General features: G+C 51.5%; 1 protein-coding gene across 1 annotated transcript; it reads right to left on the bottom strand.

Moving 5' to 3' along the window:
- Positions 1–349: 349 nt before the first annotated feature.
- SEC16B (SEC16 homolog B, endoplasmic reticulum export factor) lies at positions 350–19,247 on the bottom strand. Its single transcript, XM_031050112.2, has 25 exons — positions 18,997–19,247; positions 17,806–17,912; positions 17,174–17,279; positions 16,944–17,058; positions 16,079–16,220; positions 15,583–15,740; positions 14,954–15,015; positions 13,581–13,716; positions 12,833–13,060; positions 12,180–12,277; positions 11,423–11,504; positions 11,189–11,306; positions 10,481–10,592; positions 10,133–10,238; positions 9,459–9,599; positions 6,513–6,626; positions 5,747–5,819; positions 3,308–3,556; positions 2,660–2,730; positions 2,181–2,327; positions 1,892–1,999; positions 1,048–1,123; positions 882–964; positions 713–781; positions 350–440 (listed from the first exon to the last, which is right to left on the bottom strand). The coding sequence occupies exons 1-25, from the start codon at positions 19,245–19,247 to the stop codon at positions 372–374; spliced, it is 3,021 nt and encodes a 1,006-aa protein (XP_030905972.2). The 3' UTR covers positions 350–371.
- Between the last annotated feature and the right edge of the window lie 273 nt (positions 19,248–19,520).

The raw sequence follows: 19,520 nt of genomic DNA on the forward strand, positions 1-19,520 counted from the left end.
TGTGAAATCTTCCCTGCTGCAAATTAAGCCTCCCTATTCCTGCTCCCGTGGAAGCTGTGGGGACAGTCAGGCACCACCCCCTGAAAAACAGCCTCCTGCGTGCCAGAGGGCTGTCATCACATTCCCCGTCCTCCCCCAGCAGATCTTGCCTAGAAAATCTTGCCTATAAAACACAACCTCATGGCCTCTTCAGAGGTCATTTCCCCCTCAGTCTCTTACCACCCAGCTCTTCTCATCCACACCTGCTCCAATTTGGCCCAGTCTCCCAGTGCAGCATCCCAGCTGGGCCACTGTGCCCAGCCAAGACCCGCTTCAAAAATAACCACAAACACCATTTTGGTTCACAATGGTCACTGCTGTTGATTTCTGCCTCACAGCGGGTTGGGGTAGCGCCGCTGGGAAAACAGCCTGGGTTGGGTGGGTCGAGAGGCAGGGATGAGCTGGGAAGAGAGAGATATGGTGTTAGGGAGGGGAGGACCCGACAGTGTGAGGCTGCTGTCCTCAGGATGTAGCCACCAGCATCACCCCTCCCCTTCCCTTCTCCATCACACACCCCCTTGTCACTGTCCTCCCCCAGTTCATTGTCTTATAAGTCAAACTCTTACCCAGGGCTGGTCCACCCTGCATCCCCATCCCGTTGCAATCTGCATCATCCAAAAAGCCAGTGTCACCCTCAGCCTTATCCAGCAACACCTCAGAAGGATGCTCTCACCTGGGAGACCTGGAGAGGGTTGAACAGGGGGACTGCCCTCACTGGTGGTGGAAGTTTATGGAACCCAGTCTGGGAAGGGTGAAGGAAAAGAAAGTGAACAGAGAGCAGTGTCCTGGACACCTCTTTCCCTCCCCCCCAACACACACAAATACCTCTTTCTTCTCCTCACCTGCTCTCCTGCTGACTCCCATGATCCTTTCATGTCAATGGACAGCGGAGTAACAGCAAAAGCATTTTCACCTTGCAACCCTGCTGGGGCATGCAACAATTACAATACTTAAGAAGAGCAGCTTCTAAAAAGCTGACAGGGACAAGGGGACCCATGTGGCATTTACCAGGGTTTCTGGAGGGAGGCTGAGCCAAAGGGCAAGCTGCGAGAGGGGTGTCGGATGGCAATGGTGATGTCTGTTCCTGAAACCACATCCACCCATGTAAAGCAGAAGCTCCTTGCATGTTGAGAAGACTTCTGCACCAGATACCACACCGCATTTTCAGGGTACCACTCAGCAGGATGGGGTACCCCAAGGGCTACAGGCAACCAAGCTAAGGACGGCCTACAGGGTCAGGGCAAGCAACCCCTGTCACAACCTGAACCACCTGGAGAGTGAAAATTAGGCAGGAGGCTGGCCACCAAGCCTGTGTTCCAAGGGGCCATCAGTGTCCATGGCCATACTCTGTTCCTCATCTGATGGTTTTGGAAGAATAGCACAAAATTTTCTGCTCCAGGATTGCAGTCAGGGATGTCACTCTGAGGACTCAGCCAGAACTGGGATAACCATGCATGGCTGCTTCCCCCTCTCTGCTCTGCTTCCAATTAAAGAGGTTTTCCTTCCCTTCAGCTCCTAAAACCTGCCCAAGCCATGCCTCTCACAGCTGCTGCTTTCTGCTCCAGCGAAGAGCAAGAAGTCTCCGCAGAGTTTGCTGAGTGCTCAGAGGACCTCCCGGATCAAAAAGGTTTTATACATTTACAGTTATTATTAATCAAGGATTGGCTTCCAGGCTAAAAGGGCTCCTAGTCCTGCTCTGTTCCCACATAGAGCAGCTATGGCCATGAGGAGCAGTGTGATGGCACAGCCCAGCCACTTGCACAAGGACAAAGTGGGTAATGGTGGAGCCTTCTCACCCATCCTCATGGCTGTACCCTGTTACTTAGTGACTGGACAGCCTTTTGTCTCCTACCTGCAGTTCCAGTGTGGGACAGTCTGGCGGAGCCTCAGACACAGCTCTGGAAGAGGTTTCCTTGGTGGGCCTTGACCGAAACCAGCCAAACCACCTGAATCCAGAGTTCTGGGAAATAGAGGTAGTCACAAAGGAAAACAGTGGAAATGGATGAGAAGGGGAGGATGCCATGGCCACACAGATACCTGCCAGTAGCAGGCACTATTCTGCCAGAGGCAGGGCAGATACCTAGCATCAGAGGCAGACAAGCTCAGAGCATGAGGCTTCACATCAGCTCTGGCATGCTCACCTTGCCCTCATCCAGCTTCAGTGCCTCTGCTGATGCCAGCTCTTCAGCAGTATCCTCAGCCACGCTCTCTGAGGAAGGCCAGCTGTCATCTTCCAAGGAAACAGTGGAGCTCTCCGAGACAGTCCGAGCCCTTGCCTTTAACCCCTCCTGGCATTGGAGATGCAGCTGCCATGTGGTGTTCCCAGAGGAGCCACCCCAAAGCACTATCAGAGTGCTGCCAGGATTCCATCATGCCAGAATTAAATAGCATCCCTAGGGACCTCTGCACCCCTTACACAGCAGATGGGGAGAAGTAGCACCCACAGCAGGGTGCAGCAGGCAGTGCCAGAGGCAGGAGGCTGTGGAGGACTACCATAATCCATCAGACAACACAGCTGGCACCATGATGGGGAATTTTGAGGGTTAAGTGAGTGGAATGATAAGCCCCAAATCCCCCCAGAGTTCTCAGTGGGACGGTCTCCCTGACTCCTCTGACTCACCTGCTCTGTTGGGAGAGATGGCTGCATCCCCTCAGGGGACAACAGGGCACCCCAGGGCTCCCCAACTTCTCCTATGGAACAGAGGGAAGGACACAGTCAGAGCTTGACCAGAAGAGCTCCTGCCATGTCTATCAGAGGCATTTTCAGCACTGTAATCATCCCACCCTAGGACAAGGCTGCGTGACCAAGATGCTACCCCTGGCCAAGAGATGTAAAGGGCCTTTCTGGTCCCCGTCAGCCCCAGGGAGGAAGTCACAAGGTTGCACCAGTGCCTCTCAAACCTGGCTTGCGCTGCTGGATGCGAAGCTGGTTTTCCATCCAGCAGGGAAGCAGCAGCACTGCCGACAACCCACAGGTGTCCTCCTTGCTGCTTTGGGCAAGATGTCCTAAAGATGAAGGCCCACCTGCCCAGGGTGGCCAGCACTGCTGGACTTGGTTTGCATGCACAGCACTGGGGCAAGCATGGCTTCCCATCTGAGACAAGTTGGAGGGAAATGAGGTGCTGGGTGAAGGCAGTGCTAGCAGGGAGCAGCAGCTGAAGTGACACAAGTGCTATAAGGGATCAACATCCCTGCGGGACACACCATGCCCCTGCTGCTGCTAACTGGGGCAGGCATTTGTGCAGAGAAACAAGGCTGGAGCACTTACCTGCTGGTGGCAGTGCCTGTAGAGGGGGCTCAGCAAGAACCGCTCCCAGAGGAGTGGCTGTCCCTGAGTCGAGCACTGCGGGCTGCAGCTCCTGCCCAATGCTGAGCAGTGGTGATGCTGTGTCCTGAACAGGTGACAAAGGGCAGAGGGACACGTTCTCTTGGGAGCTGGATCCCTGGGGTGGCACAGGCTGGTACTGGTCATGCTGGTAGCCTTCGCTCTGGGGAAGCTCATGGCCAGGCTCTTCATCTGCAAAATGAGTTTACACCAGAGTTTAGAATTTCACTGAGCCATTGCACAGAATTCTCCCCTTCATCATCCCTGCATCAGCAGGAGTCAGGAAGGTGAGGGGGGACTGTGGGACCATAAGAGGGTGAGGGATGAGGTAGGGCACAACACAGCAGCAGGGACCCTTCAGAGGCTTCAGGTAAGGTGGGCTGTGAAAGACAGGGCTGGGCTGGAGAGCTGTGACCTCCTGGGAACATGCCTGAGGCTGCAAATGAACTTAGAAAGGGAATGTTATGGAAGCAAAGAAACTAAGTACTAGCAGCATGTGCCAGAACTTCAAAGGAGCCTCCAAGCCTTTTTGTCCACTCCTGCTGCACATCCCAAGTAGAAAAGAAAATTCATCAGGAAGCCTTCATTCCTGCTCCACAGGAGCAACCATGGACAAGTTCCTTGCTTTGGGCAGATTTATTTAGAGTTGGGTTCGTTGGGGTTTTTTGTTTGAAAGGTAGGCTGAACAAGTGGGGCTTCTTTTATTTAACACACATGTTACTCTGCCTGGTGTTAGTCACAGTGCAGGCAGCACACTGCTGTGGGTCCCAGGTTTGTGTCCTGCTTGTTCCAGCTCTGCAGCCTCCAGCCAGAAACATGCTGGGCACTGGAAAGTTTCTCTTTTATCACCATGGAATATGGCCAGGCAGGACCCAGATCCCATAGGTCTGAGCCTGGAGACAGACTAATGACACCTCTTGGATGTGGTGCTATAAAACCCTTTGCTTTGCCTGCTGGCATTGCCTCCAGCCTGCTCAGGATTGGCTTCACACCCATGAGCTGCTCCCTCACAGCCTGGAGGTGCTCGAGATCCACAGGGAGGAGGATGAATACTCAACTCCACACTACCTTGCAAGCTCAGAGAAAGTCAGAGGCCAACCCAGGCTGTAAGGATGGAGGAGGAGGTTACTGTGACCACACAGATCTCAGCTTGGCACCTTGTTTTGGGCTTTGTCTTTCTAAGATGGATGAATTCAGTACCAAGTCAGCTTTCTCTGCATGCAGTTCCCTCAGACGGTGACTCTGGATGGCCTTCTCAATGAACAAAAGGACAAAGCATTGGGAGAGCAAGCTACAGAGACCACACAGAGCAGATCTGGTCCCTCAGAGGAGCCATCCCATCATATCTGTGACTTTTTTCCAGGGAAGGATGATGATAGCCTCAGCCTTTGATAGCAACAGAAGGCAATCAGGATTGATGATCCCTTTTACTGCCTGGGAGAACTCTTTGAAGAGGAATTTGGAAGCAGCAGGGAAAGCTGATAGGAAGAAATGGCTTGGGGGACTTTTGTCATGTTTTATCCTGTCTGCAACAGCTTTTCTTCACCCATCAGTGCCAGTGTTTCCAGCAGAAAGCTGTATCTGAGCAGTAGTGAGGAGCAGTGGGGCTGTGCTGGGGTGTCCTGCTGATAGAAATGACTGTGAAGCAACACTGATGGGTCATCAGCCCCTGAACTTCTCCTTGATGGAACAACCCCATGGATGTGCTGCCTGCCCAGCTAGGAAATGAAAGCTCTCCAGCTCTTTCCTTGACAGTCACCCAGGGGAAGCTCATATCCTTGATTTTGATGTCTCTTGACCCTTTGGGTGGACTGTGGTTGGAGTGGACTCTTGGGGTCTACCAAGAGGCAAAGCAAAGGGATGAAAAGGGAAGGGGAAATGCAGCAGCTTCACCAACAGGCATGCTGCATTGGCACACAGAAGGACTAGCTCCTTCCCAAATCTTTCACTCTGCAAGTGTGAAATCCCCTTAGTTCAGCTCCAATTTGCACCCTCAGAGGACTGCCTGGGAACAAGGCTGCCTCCCTCGGGGCTCAGCCAGCAGGCACATGCTGAATGCTGCCCACCTCCAGCCCCCTTCCCCTCTCACGGCACCAGCAGGGACTCCTGAAGCTGCAGGAATCATGCCCAATTACGCAGACTTTGTATGGAGGGCACACACATCAACCCCTCTATTTGCAGCCCATCCCTGGCAGCCCCACACTGCAAGGGTGCATCCAGGCAGGAGCAAACTTTGGAGTCCTGGGGAATGTAAGGAGGGAGGAGTAGCTACTGAGAAATGCTCCAGGGAGCAGGGAGCTGCCTTCCAGGCCATGGCAGCACAACTCCACATGCACAGAAGCACAGTGTGGTGACTGCAACCTGCTGCTTCCTTTTCTTTACCTGCTATCATTGCAGCAGCACAGGAGAGCCCTGGCTGAGTGGGTGACACATCCAGTGGGAGGTCATCTTCCACCTGCGAGGAGTCAGAGGGAAAACATGATAAAACAGATAGAAAAAAAGATGGCACAGGTCAGACTAAGGAAACCACAAAGCCAACATGAAGGAAAGTGTGATGGTTGTGGGTTTGGGGCTTATGACCCACCCCAGGCTGCAGGAGCCCAGATTACAGGTGAGACCAATATCACCATGGTCACAGATTTTTCCCAGCAAGTGAAGGGGGCTGCACTGCTACCCTGCTGAGAGCTGGCAGGAGAGAAACTGGAGACAGAAAAGGGCACAAAACCAAAAGCAAACAAGAAACCTGAACCTAAAGCATTAATCCAAGAACCAAACCAAAAAAAAAAACTCACACCTCCAAGGTGATGCCCCACCAGTGTCATCTGCAATATCCTTACTACAAGGATCTCATCATTCACCCACCAGCCCAACTGCCCTTCCTGAGCCAAGAAAAGGTGTGCTTTGCCCCATGAAAACTCTGCAGCCCTCACTGCCCACACCCTCAGGTGCTGCAACCCGCTGGTCCTGCTGAAGTTGCAGGTCCCACAGCAGAGGCCACATCTCTGAGCTCACAAGCCGAGGAGAAAGGCAGCAGCAGACATCAAACTTCCATACCCATCCCCTCGATTCAGGGCTGAGGAGGAGGATGCTGCCACAGACAAACTACAATGCAGACTGACTGCCTCACAGCATCCACTCTCCTCCTTACCTCCCACTCCCGGCAGCAGTCTCGGAGCTGTACCAGCCAGTCAGGCTCCAGCATCTGGTCCTGCTCTGGCATCTCCAGGAGCAGAGGGTCAGAGAGCTTCAGCCGCTCGGCCAGCTGCAGAGCCAGGAGGGCAATGAGACTCGTCACGCATTTCAGCTCCACAGGGAAGAGACCGATTCTTGCAGCAATAGCACATGGTTGAGCATACAGGCTCAGGGGAAAACGGCACCAGAGCCACACTTCATAATATGGGGGTAAAAGTAACACTAGCTTCTTGTACAAGATTTATTTCCTTTCCCACATTGCTACAGAGAGCTGCTGTAGCAGATAAATCTCCCAGCAGGGCTACCTCAGACACCTCAACAAACGTGTCAGAATGCCAAAGATGCTCTTCACATCACAGAGGCAGGTTACTGTTACCATCCTTTTCTCCTCCAAGGAAAAGGACCACCTTTCGGTCCCCTGACAGCCAGCCTGAGTCCCAGGCAGGTTTGCAGGATACCCCCACCATGAGCCTCAGAAACAGACCAGCTCCCAGGGCCCTGCATCAGCCCCTTACCCACCTGGGAGCATGGCTGGGAGCTGGTAAGGTTTCAGCAAGGGCTCACCTGCCTGCTTCCTCTCCCAGCTTTGCAACAAGCATTACCATCACTAGCAACACACAGGAGACACAAATGGAGGGACAGGAGACACCTGAGGTTACCTCATCCATCTGCCAATGCACATGAAAATCCCATGTGCCCGTGTTTGTCTGATTTGCACTTGCACATCTCCAAGGGGAAGATTTCACGGCCTCCCAGGACTGTCCTGATGCTTAACATCCTTACAGCTAAAGGGGTTTTTTCTTAGTATCTATGTGAAATCTTCCCTGCTGCAAATTAAGCCTCCCTATTCCTGCTCCCGTGGAAGCTGTGGGGACAGTCAGGCACCACCCCCTGAAAAACAGCCTCCTGCGTGCCAGAGGGCTGTCATCACATTCCCCGTCCTCCCCCAGCAGATCTTGCCTAGAAAATCTTGCCTATAAAACACAACCTCATGGCCTCTTCAGAGGTCATTTCCCCCTCAGTCTCTTACCACCCAGCTCTTCTCATCCACACCTGCTCCAATTTGGCCCAGTCTCCCAGTGCAGCATCTCAGCTGGGCCACTGTGCCCAGCCAAGACGCCTGAGACCTGAGCATGAGAGGATTATCACATCATTGTCTCACACATGCCGTTCTTGTTCTCATAGCCCAAAACAACATTATAGCATTGGGTTTGTTTCTTTTTTTTTGCGACAGCATCCTGTTATGTGGCTGCTCAGTATTTTTTCCATGCTCCACTATCTCCCCCAGGTTCCTCTCTGCAGTATTGCTGCTGCATGTTTAATTTCTCCTGCAAGAGAGGGGCCCATGCTGCTGTGGCTTCAGCCATCTCAATGACATGGGGCTCCAGCAGCTATAGTCAACACAGCAAGAAGCTCTTCTGGGGTGACCCATCCCACCAGCCCAGGGTGAAATGCAGGGATCCCTGCAGAGCTAAATCCCAGTCTGGAGAAATTGCTTAGATAAGGATGCAGTTTAAGACAGCTGGATGAGGGGAGATGACACTTAAAGCACTGCTTTTCATCTGAGTCTTTACTGAATTTTCTCTTACTGGTATCAACCCCCTTCTTTGGTGTTTATCAAGCTCCCTCGCACTCGTTTACCTTCTATGCTCCTATGATTAAGGCGGCCACATGTTCCTATTCCCAAAGTTTTTAAAACAAAGTCGAAACCAGCACAAAACACTTCCCAGTTCCAGGAGGTTACAACAAGACATGACCCATGCAGTTAGAGCCCGGCTTGAGACAGAGACTGGCCACAGAAAACAAAGTAACCCAGTGCACAGCCAGGAGCTTGCACTACCTAGAGATCCACTGTCCCATCTCTTTGCAAACACACATGCATTCATCCTAAATCAATTGCAGGAAAGAGGAAATTATAAGCATGATTACTCCTAAATGGGGGGAATGTTTAATCCAAAAGCTAATGTGCACTTTGATCCAATATTAATGAACCAGCACCTGGTTGTATATCGTCCCCAGCTTCAAAAGAGGGGAAGTCTTAATCAAACACTAATGTGTATCATAATTTGTAACACAGTCCAAAACATCAAAGACAAGAGCATCTACGAATGCACTAGTTTTTCAGATGAAAGTGTTTTCTCCCAGGAGAAGCATTATCCCCAGCAGAACAGCAGATCCGAGAGGCTGTTAGGCAGTAAATAGGTTTCAGTGATAAGGGGGCTGTGCAAGGCAAGCTTTGGGCGATTTCTGCAGCACCTGCTTCAGAAGGGCATCCTTGCTGCTCCTTATCTCACAGCATCATGGCTTTTGTCCCCTTCCTGACAGAGGAAGGCTCCAAGCAGCCTCAGCACTGCCCTGGTGACGTGCATGGAGCAGGCAGACCTGCTCTCCCGAGAGCCCAATCTGCTCAGGGGAAGCTGGGACACTGCTTCACCCCTCCCTGCCCCAGCATCCTGCTCATGAAGCGGAAGAGCTGGGCTCACTGATACAAGCTGGGACATGCTTCTATTCACTGTGAACCCAAAAGAGCCCCTGGCAGGTAAGTGGAATTGTGGGATGATGCTGGAGGGGAAATGTGAAGCACTCACGCTTCAGCTTCTCAAGTCTGTGCCATTTATAAGTTCAAAAAGCCTCTCCAGAATACAAAACTTCCTTTGCTTCCAAATAACTCTGCTCCTACTTGGCAGTCAACACAATTCCTTTGTTTCTATCCCAGATCCATAGGTATGAGAGACACCATGGAGGTGTTGGCCTTGCTGTATTCCATACACAGCAAGCCCTGGGGTGCTGCTCAGAGCTGCCAAGCACCCCCAGCCATGGGAAACTCCAAGGATGCTTCCCATCACACCAGGTCCTGAATATGTATCATATCCTGCCAAGAATGCAGAGGGGTACAACTCACCTTCATCACTTGCTGGGCCAGGACAGGATGGCTGGATGGATCCTGGCTTAGGAGCACGGTGGCAATCTGCTCACAGTATTGCAGGGCCTGGGCTGGGAGTCCATAGTCAACCAAGAGAGAGGCATAGAGGAGCTTGTATACCTTGCAAGAGGGAAACAGAACGGGTATATGAGGGTAGGAGATGCTCACAGGCATGGGCACCCTCTGCCATGGCACATCATCCCAGCATGACTCTGTATCACAGTTCTCATCACCCAGAGGTCATCTGAAACTTCGCATCCCTATGGGGCCATCCTGGCTCATCCAGCTTCCCAAACCACAGCACTGTCACAAGGCCAGCCCAGCCCAGAGCCAGCAAACAGACAGTGAGGAAAAGACACCAGCCCACCATCTTCATTTACTCACCTGATCTGTGTAGTGCCTGAGATAGCAGCAGACTTACTTGCAATATGAAAAGCCTATCCATTACTCCAGAGAGCAGGAAAGTAACCAGACCTGAGCAAGCACTGATCAAACACACCATGACCCAAATTCTGGAGGAACCCCTTAGCCAGGGCACCAGTAAGGAGACAAGCCTTGAAAAGCAGCCTGAATCCCTGGCTTCAGAGGGATGGATGCATGTTTTGGGGCAGGTCTGCGCTGCTGCACCAGATGTTTTTGTAAATCTCCACTACCTGGAAGGGGAGCAGGAAGGATTCAGGCTGCCGTAGCCGCTGGCAGTACTCAAAGATTTCCATTCTCTGGATGGCCTCCATTCTGGCAAACTGGGCAAACCCCTGCCTGCAGAGGAAAGGGACAGGTTCAACAAGCAGGAGCAGAGCTCTCTTCCCAGGCAGCCCCACAAACAGATTCACAGCTCCTCCATTTGTGCCAGCCTGCAGCTGGAGAAGCACAGAGCAAAGTTCACATTAAGAGCAGTAAACCCACAAAAAGGGATTATTTTTGCATTAAAGTGAGATCCCGGGGATGGGGAGAAGGTGACATGTCCCTCAGGTGAAAGCACCGCCTCTTGGCTCACTCACCTGTGGCTGCTGCCCAGCAGAACCATACGATCTGCCTTCATCCCGAAGTAACCAAAGGGGATATCTGCCATCAGGTAGCAGAAATGAGCTGCTTCAACTGATCCCTTGCTAGCTGGATGGGAGATAAAAAGACAAACAGTCCTGAGAGGTCACCCTGTGTTCAGCATTGCTTTCAGCCCCCCAAGCTCACTGAAAACCCAATCCCAATCACCCCACTTTTCTTCCCTGTTCAGGCAGACCTGCATCCCTCCCTTCTCCCTGCTTTTCATCAGTATTCCCCAGTTGCTGGTTTCTGAACCTAAGAGGAGTTTCATTTCAGTGGTAGAACCAGGGGAGCCTGACCAGGCACCAGCTCCAGCTTCAACTCTGTAGGGCACCATTATTAGCATGAAATCTTTGTGAGTTCCCACCATCAGGAGCACATCTCAGTCCCTGCAGTTACATATGCCCTCCCCAGATCCAGCAATTCCAGTCATCTCCAAAAGAGCAGTTAATGGGTATACCTGAGCCTGACGTAGCTGCCAGCACAAAGGGCAGTGGGATCCATCAACACCTCATCCCTGCTACTGCACAGGTACAGGGATGCACACTTCATCTCGGCACCAATGCACATCCATGCCAGCATGGACATGCACAGCAACACTGCAGGCACCCACCCACTATCACAAGACAGCAGGAACATAACTGCTCACAACAGCCTGGGCTCACCCAAAGTGTCTCCCATGGTGACGATGGCTCGGTGGTTCAGCTCCATGTCTCCAACCTTGTTGGACAACAGCACAGCCAGGTGAGGCCTCCAGTCACCCCACGTGCCATCTCCACAGCACTGGAGGAAAACAAGAGGGGAGCAAGGGTGAACAGAGATGGTCACCACAAGATGGATGTCACAGGCAGGTCACAGCATAGGGTACACAGGCTGGGGCCAGCCTTTTGCTCACAGACCAGCGCTGCCTGAGGGATTCTTCCTGACATGAGCTGGAAGAGGGTCTGCAGGGGGTCGTTGGTGACCAGCGTGCTGGTGAACCTGTGAGGAGACAACAGAGATAAGGCTGCTGTGCTGGGACCCCAAACCCTCATTCACCTTCAAGGGCATGTCCCAAATGCCCCAGGAAAGCAGTGTCCTGAGGGGCTTCCTGGAGAGGGGGGAAAGGATCAACAGTCCACCAAGCTGATTATCTGCATTACCTTCAGAGCAGGCAAGTCCCCAGGGCAACACTGGATAAAACCTCCGTATAAGGATTCAGTTTGCATAGGACAGAAAATGTCTGCTTAACTCTCCCTGAAGGGATCAACCTGATCCAGACTAAGTACATTAATTCCACCAGAAAACATTCATACGAGTGAGACGAACAGCTCAGACTAGGCTGCATCATGGTGAAGATGGCTCAGCTCTCCCCATCCCAATGGCATTTACTAGAGCAGCAAGGGCAAAGCCAAAGACTCAGAATAAATCCACCCTACATCTCCAGGAAATGCCTTTCCTTTTGCTTTCCAGCTCCCACTTGGTTTCTCCCATCCATTAGGAAGCCCGTCAGAATGGATGCCCTGTCCCCACTTTGCCCCCTCTGAAATGGTCAACTGAAATCAGTGGGGTTTTTTTTTAATTCAGTGCACTGAGGCTAAAGGTACCCAGAAGGATAACAGGTTTGGCAAAGTGAGTCACAGAGCATTGTACCTTACTTTAGCTTCTCCAGCTTACCCAGAGAGCACCCAGCTGTAGGTCCGAGGGTCCATCTTGCTAGAGAGGAAGAGAGCATGTCCCCAAAGATGGTTTCTCATGGCCCAGACTAGAGCATCCTGCGGACAAGGTACAAATAAAAAAGGGATTGCACTAACTCTGCTCCCCTGCCTTCCTCTATTGATCACCCAGCTCAGAAAAGAGCTCTGATAACTGCTCTGGCTTTAACTAGTACCCTCCAAAAAAACCCTTCTGAGTTCACAAAAGCCCCTTTATCTTTCTACCACAGGAAGAACTGGGGCCTTCATAGCAGTATTGTCTTTACTGGATTTCCAGGTCTGTGCTGCCTGTTAACTATCAGTGTCATCACTGATAGTGATGCACCCATCCCCCTCTCTCTCTGTGGCCTTTGATATCCCTCGAGATCACATAGCTGTAACTAAACCCACAGTGCTGGTAAAAGTCACTACATCTTGCCTTCATTAAAGGCCCCATCCCAATTCCCAATGGTATGGAAATCACTGCCATAAGTCCTGTTGTACAGACACAACTTGAAGGGTTGATCCCACGACCACAAGGTACCTCTTCACCAGCCTTCCCTTTAAAGCCTGTCTGATGAGGCCAAAAGGACCAAGAAGAAAAGCCATTTGTCCTGGATCCCACTCACCACTTACTTTCTTCCTGCCATAGTAGAGGAGCTTGGTGAACTTCTCCACTATCTGTGCTTGTGTCTCCACAACGGGAGGGATGTCCCCTGTGATGAGGTCCAGTGTCCCCGTCTGACACGACATCCATTCATCATCTGTCAGGCCTGTCACGTTTGCCGCAGGGTTTTGCCGTTTGTATTTCTGGTGCCTGCAGTCTTCCATCAGCAGCTCAGCTGTGTCTGAGCCCACCATTGACTGCAAAAGGGGAGGAGTGAGACTGCCCCATGAGTAAAGGCTGATGGCACTTCCAGTCTGACACCCTTACATTTGTACCCTCATCCTAGCACATCTCCCTAACAAGACCAGCCCTGGCCACCAGCACACACTTTTGGAGGACAAAGGATTCAGTACAACTAGCAAGACCTTCACAAAACTTGCTCTGAAGCCACAGATTAGATTGGGTGTATTTCATTGGGTTAAAGGAATAATCCCTTTTCAAGCATAAGCACTGGCTCCTCAATGAAGGTAGCACCAGTCCTTCTCACAGCTGCTATAGCACTGGGTTGTTGGTAGCTCACAAGGATGAAAAGCTGTCACAGAGAAGCGTTTGCTCCAACTATCCAGGCAGTATCAAACTGATTGACTATTATGGGATTGGGTGGGTTTTAAGGTACATCCTACCTAAAAACAGCAACTTGATCAAGAGGTATCTAGGGGGTATAACTTGTGTCACCTCTAAGATCAAAAGTGTCAGCCCCTTCCACGGGACACCTACCCCATTCTGCCGGCAGAGAAGGACCAGGAGTTTCCAGAGAAGACATGAATCTCTGCCTCCCTGTGTTGAGAGATCACAGCTTGTGGCTATCTTCTGCTGGCAAAATGTCATCACATCCACCTTGTGCAGATCTTCCCTACAGCATCAAGGAGAGGCATCAACAGAAACCCAAGGCATAGCAATCTAGGACATGAGACTCAACATGTCCCCAGGTTCACTAATGGGGATGTCAAAGATTCAAAGTGACAGATGGAGATCTCCAGTGCCAATGACCACACACCACACTGGGCACACCAAGCTCAAAACTGCTTAAATGTTATAATAATTATGACTCTGTAGTCTTCTGTTTCAGGGATGCAGAGTGCATCTCAAACCTTCTCTCCGCTCTCCTGATATTTTCATCTATTCATCTACAAAGAACCTCAGTTTTGCTTTGCTGTGTTGCTGTTACAGCCATGGATGCCCAAGGCTGCAGGAGCAGGCACACATACAGGCAGTATCTTTTATTTAACTGGCATAGTGTGGAGAGAAAGACACGCTTGTGACCATAGAATCCCTTTGGGTATGAAACAGAAGCAGAAACCTCTAAGCCATGTGCAAGCCAGGCAGAACTGCTCTCTTACAATAAAATAAACAGACCACTGGAAAGAAAGGGTGTCTGAGATCAGCCAGGGTAGAGGGACTGGGGATTGTGATGCTGATCCTGACTCAATCACACCAACATATCATATAGAGATTCCCCAAATCCCATTTGGCACAAACAGTAGCCTCTAGGTCTTGTACCCAGCTTCTGGGCATAAGCAGCTTTTTAGCTCAGTAAATGGCTTTTGTCCTCCTGCACACTCCTTTTCTCTCCCTTCTTTGGTTGAGTGGGCAGAAGGGACACTGGTGTAACCAGTATGGTACAGAGACAACCTGATGCAGCACACCATGATTCATCCCCAGGCTCACACTGGATGATGATGCATACTGAGTCTGCCCTTGCTGAGTTCAACAGTCCTGAGGGACAAAATCTTTAGGAAAAGCTAAATCACAGGCTGATCCAGAGCTTTAGACATTAAAAAAATTTCCCAAAAATCAGTTTTCTGGGACATGAGTACAAAATAAGGTCAGACATACAAACCACACTGAGCCCACACTCTGAATATTCAAAACCACCCCCATCTCCCACAGTACAAACTAACCTACACCACAGCAAAGGGGCTGGGCTCCCAGTCTGAACCCAATCTTGGCTTTTGCAGGTATCTCGGTATCATGGGGACCTTAAAGCCTGCCTTGAGCTCCTGTCTCCTCACAAAAGAGAGATGCTCCCAGGCCAGCCATGCCAGCACAGCCTGGAAGCCACAGCTCCTGAACTTGCATATGCAACATACCTGGCCAGGGGCCCCGGGAAGGCCTGTAGTTCCTCCAGCTCTTTTGTGCCATGAAGGACAACCTATAACACAAGAGCAAATTCAGCAGCTGGACTTCAGCAATCTGAGCGGCCACAGCTGGGCTAGCTGAAAGTCAATGCTTGTGCCAAGATTCTCTGTGCTGTTCTAAGATAACCCCAGAACATAGACCCTAAACCATCACATGGACCCCAGTGCTAAGGTCCAGGAGAAAATGACTATTGGATGGCATCTGTCCCCTTTGGGAGGCAAAATAGGAGACTGAGGGTATGGATATAGCTTCTGTATTGAAGCACCTCAGAAAGACGAGTAGAATTATCCTTCAAAGAGGTATGGACCACATCTGTACCTCACTGTGAAGAGGTCACAGGTGACAAGGGTTACAGAACTGAAAGAGCAGGATGCAGGACCCAAAGACTGAAAGCAATGCTCAGGCACAGGCTGGCACAATGCAGGGCTTTCATGTGGGCTGGAGAGAAGATGACTGCAGGGGATGAGAAGGTTGCTAAGGAGGCTGTTTGGGTGAGAACAATGTTTGCATCCCTCAAGGTGAATGGAGTCACTCCAGCAAGGGGACAGAGGACAGTTTGGGGTGGCAGGCTGTGACATACCTCCAGGCTGTGTAGCTCAACAAAGGCTAGCTGCCCCTTGGCAGGGTGGTGGGGACACACCATCACCAGCTGGCCTCCGGCTCCAAAGCACACCACTGTGTGTGGCACTGAGAACTTGAGGGGTACCACTGTGGCTGGGGTGGACACCAAGGGCCTCCCTGCAATGACACACAGGCCACTGTGAGTCCCCTCAGCCTGACCCCACACCACCTCCACTATGAAGGACATAACCAGGTCCCAACCTAGTCCATCAACTTAAGTGACCCTCCACTGACTACCCCCATGCTAGAACTGTCCTCTAATGCAGGAGGCATGCACAGCAGCTCCTGCACCTACCGTAGAAGTGCCACTGGACAACGGACCTGCCCTGCAGCCCTGAAGTCATGACTTGTGCCTGCATAACATCCTCCAGAAAAAGACCAAGCTGCCTAATGCCAGCCATTTATTTCTTTGCTCCCCCATTGCCAGAGGGGGTCAGGGCTCCATCACACCTCACCTGCTTGTGCCAGGCCCCAGGTCCCTGAAAGAGCAGGGTCATAGTGGTCAGCACCATCACGGATGTACTGGCTGAGCTCATAGCCACTGGAGCTGAGCCCCGACTCACGGTACTGCAGGAGCACGCTGGGCTGGTCTGATGGCTGCAAGGGAAGGAGAAAACACAAACCTGACTGAGAAACTGGGGACACAGCTGCTTTTCTGCTCCCAGAGCAGTGGGACAGGCCCTGCTGCCCCATGGAAGTGCCCAGAGGGAGAAGCACAGCACAGACAGTTCCCACCTGAGCAGATCACACCCTTCAGCATCTTAGGTTCATCATAGCACTTTCCCTGATCATATCCAATGGCTTTTATAATAACTGACATGAGCCACCAATTTAGCCCAACAGCCTTCTTAGCCGTAGCACAGACTCCTCAAGACAGACAGCAGATGGGGCTTGACCACAGCAGCTCTGATTTGGACTCTTCATTTACTCTTGGCAAAACAGTGATCAGGACAAAAGTGTGATGGAGCAGGACTTGGTGGACAGAGCCAGCAATTATACACAGCTTGCAGCTACCTGGGAAGGATGCAGAAGAGCACCCCACCAATCCTGGATTTCTGTCCTGCTCTCAGACATGTGCAGGAGCAGTGTACAATGCCATGGCTGGTGAAGCAACAGCCCAGCATATGGAGAGTTCATAAATGCCAATAACCCATGATAATGATCCCCAGAGATTGTTAGGCAATGAGTGCAACATAGCAAAGCAGCCCTTTTCTCCTCAGCTTCTTTCCCAGCTGAAGGAGGGACACATGGATCGCTCCCAAAAATCCCTTTGAGATCCTCAAGTGCTTTGCCATCCACCCCTACCCATCTTGAGGTTACCTCTTGGGGCTGGCCACCAGCCTCCCCCAAATCACTGCTGTGGGTTTCTCCCTCTGCCCTCTCCTTCCTGGCAGCCAAGGTGTAGCTCTCGTCATAGGAGTTGCAGGTCTGCTTCCTGCAGGCAGGCAGAAGGAGACACCCTGAAGGTCAGAGGCTTTGTACCAGTCACAGACCTGCTGATTTTGCAGCAGGCTGTTGTGCCAGGAGATGCCCAGATTGCCCACCCTTACCTGTCTGGCCCCGGGGAGCTTGCAGCCAGGTTGGGGTGGTAACCCTTGTAGTAGTGCTGGTCCTGGTAATTGGTACTCTTGCCATAATGCTCCCACTGTCTCAGGTCTAGAGAGGGAATCAAGATTTAGTGTTGCCCATCCAGAGCTGCAAGCCATAATGAAGTTGCAAAAGAAAAGTAATGAGTCAGGCAATTTGCCGTGCACACCCCATTTGCTTCCAAATTAGCCCGACACATTGGAGGGTATGATAAAGCCTTGTACGCATTTGCCAACACAGCATGGATGTCCTTTCAGAAACTCCAGAAAGAGCAAAAGTGAGGCCTTAGACACCATGATCACAAAGCACCATGAGCACTGATTTCAGCCTGGAACCAGGAATGACACAGGGTTCTAACCATGAAAATCAAGATCAAACACCCCCTTGAGTGCACCCAGTTTCTGCTCACATTTCCCAAATGCAAACTGAGGGCAGTGCTGCATGGGGAGAACAGCACCAATGACCCAGCAGTGTGGGCAGAGAAAAGCCCTGGAGAGATGCAAGCCCTGGAAGAACCACCCATTCTGGAGAAAACGTTGACTCTTCTCCTGCAACAAGCTGCCTCCATCTGCAGGCCCAAAGGATAAACCCCTACCTCTGTCACTCTGCCAGGCCGTTGGCTGCCACTGGTAGCTTTGGTAGGTGTAATCATCCCCATAGCTGGCTGCTGGATACTGCCAGTGGGGATCTTCATATCCTTGCCTGAAACACAGCACAGCATACTTACTCTGAGAAAGAACGGGCACCACTGCAGGCTCTAGAAAATATTTAGGATTAGAACTAGACTTTTTGAGGCAGAAAATGTGATGGAAATACAGCAAGGTCCCCTGCCCAGGTATCCTGATCAGCAGCAGAATCTGGTCCAGTATCCTTCCTGGAAGGAGCAGCAGAAGGTTTAGATACTCTCCCATCCCGCTCCATAAGAAGGCTGTGCACTGAAGTTTCAGGTGATGCCTACTTTCAGCTCAATGGTGTGGATTTGTGGGGATCAATGGGGATCAGCTCTCACCCATATTTTAGGAGACATCCCCCAAAAGCACGTTCTCTGCCAAGCTCTGGAGCCACCATGTCTGTTGCACAGCCCAGCAGGAACCCCTCTGCACTGGAGCCCAGCCCAAGCCACTCAGTACTCACATACCTTAGGTCTTTCACAGCTGACAGTGATCTGGTGAGCCCCATGCAACACCCCACTTCCCAATGTGAGTATCATAAAACCTCAGTGCAAAACCCTGCATATCCGCATCATAACTCTCTGAGGGCAATAACTCAGGCAAACAATCCCAAATTTGCTGGAGCACTCAAAGCCATTTCTCAGCACTGAGAACATCATCTAACCCACATTTTATCCTTCCATCCTCCGCTGTTTCAGCAGCTGAGCTTGCAAGCTGCCTTTAGCTCCTATATACCATTTATATTTTTATTGTTCACCTTGTGCTTCGTAAAAATGAAATTTATTTAATCAAACCTTCAAGAAAAATGCACCTCGGGACTGAGATGAAGCCTGTAAAACTGCAACCACAAAAGTCACAGCTGTATGAAGAAATCAGAGCGGTAACTGCTATCCAGCCTTAAACGTAGAAGTCCCCAGCTACTTAATAGCTGGACATCACCTATTCACACACTGCCTCCCGAAGGCTGCTCTCTGTGTTGCCTGTGCAGTTCCAAGGGCAGGACCCGTATCACAAGCCCCCACATTTCAGTGATGAAATAGCCACATCTCGTTGTAAGAAGGTTCAGAACAGGAAGGGGGCTCAGCAGGACCATCGCTGAGCTGTGCAGCTCTCACCTGGAGTAGGGCCTGCTGGGGTAGCTGCTTTCATAGCGCTCAGCCCGGGCAGCCAGCCTGCCAGCATCCCTGCGGGGCTGGTGGCCAGGGGGGTGACCCCCATCCCAGGAGCCGGGCCGAGGCCGGGGCACTGCACGGAGACTCCCCCTCCTGGGCTGCAGTGGGTGCCCGTGGTGAGCCTCTCCCCATGCCCCCCGGGCTGCCTGCCTCTCCCAGGACTGGGGCGGCCGGGCAGGAGCCTGGGGGTCCATCAAAATCTTGCCAGCAGGATCCTCTCCAGTTTTGGGGTGGAAGCAGAGGTTAGGTCCAAAATGTCTTTAGTGGCCTGCAAGCAATGAAGTCACATTGCAGTTGGTAAACAGCTTTTCATGTCCCCTGTAGGCCCCCCCAGGAAGCTTGCCACCTACTCTGCTTCTGGGAGCCTGCTGGAAACCCAGCATCCTTCCTAAAATTCCAGAGTCAAGGAAAAGCCATTTCCACATCTGCCTAAACTTGAAGTGCCCCTTAAAACACCAGGATGAAAT

Source organism: Melopsittacus undulatus, chromosome 6 (genome assembly GCF_012275295.1).
Source record: "Melopsittacus undulatus isolate bMelUnd1 chromosome 6, bMelUnd1.mat.Z, whole genome shotgun sequence".
Lineage (NCBI taxonomy): Eukaryota > Metazoa > Chordata > Aves > Psittaciformes > Psittaculidae > Melopsittacus > Melopsittacus undulatus.

What these genes read in the sequence shown, in the direction of transcription:
- SEC16B (XM_031050112.2), bottom strand. Translation starts at nt 19,247, where the DNA reads ATGGACCCCCAGGCTCCTGCCCGGCCGCCCCAGTCCTGGGAGAGGCAG. An exon ending in GGCCTGGCAGAGTGACAGAG is followed by an intron (nt 17,280 to 17,805) that starts GTAGGGGTTTAT and finishes TTCCCTCTCTAG; the next exon opens with ACCTGAGACAGTGGGAGCAT. An exon ending in TACAGCTGGGTGCTCTCTGG is followed by an intron (nt 11,505 to 12,179) that starts GTAAGCTGGAGA and finishes GTCTCCTCACAG; the next exon opens with GTTCACCAGCACGCTGGTCA.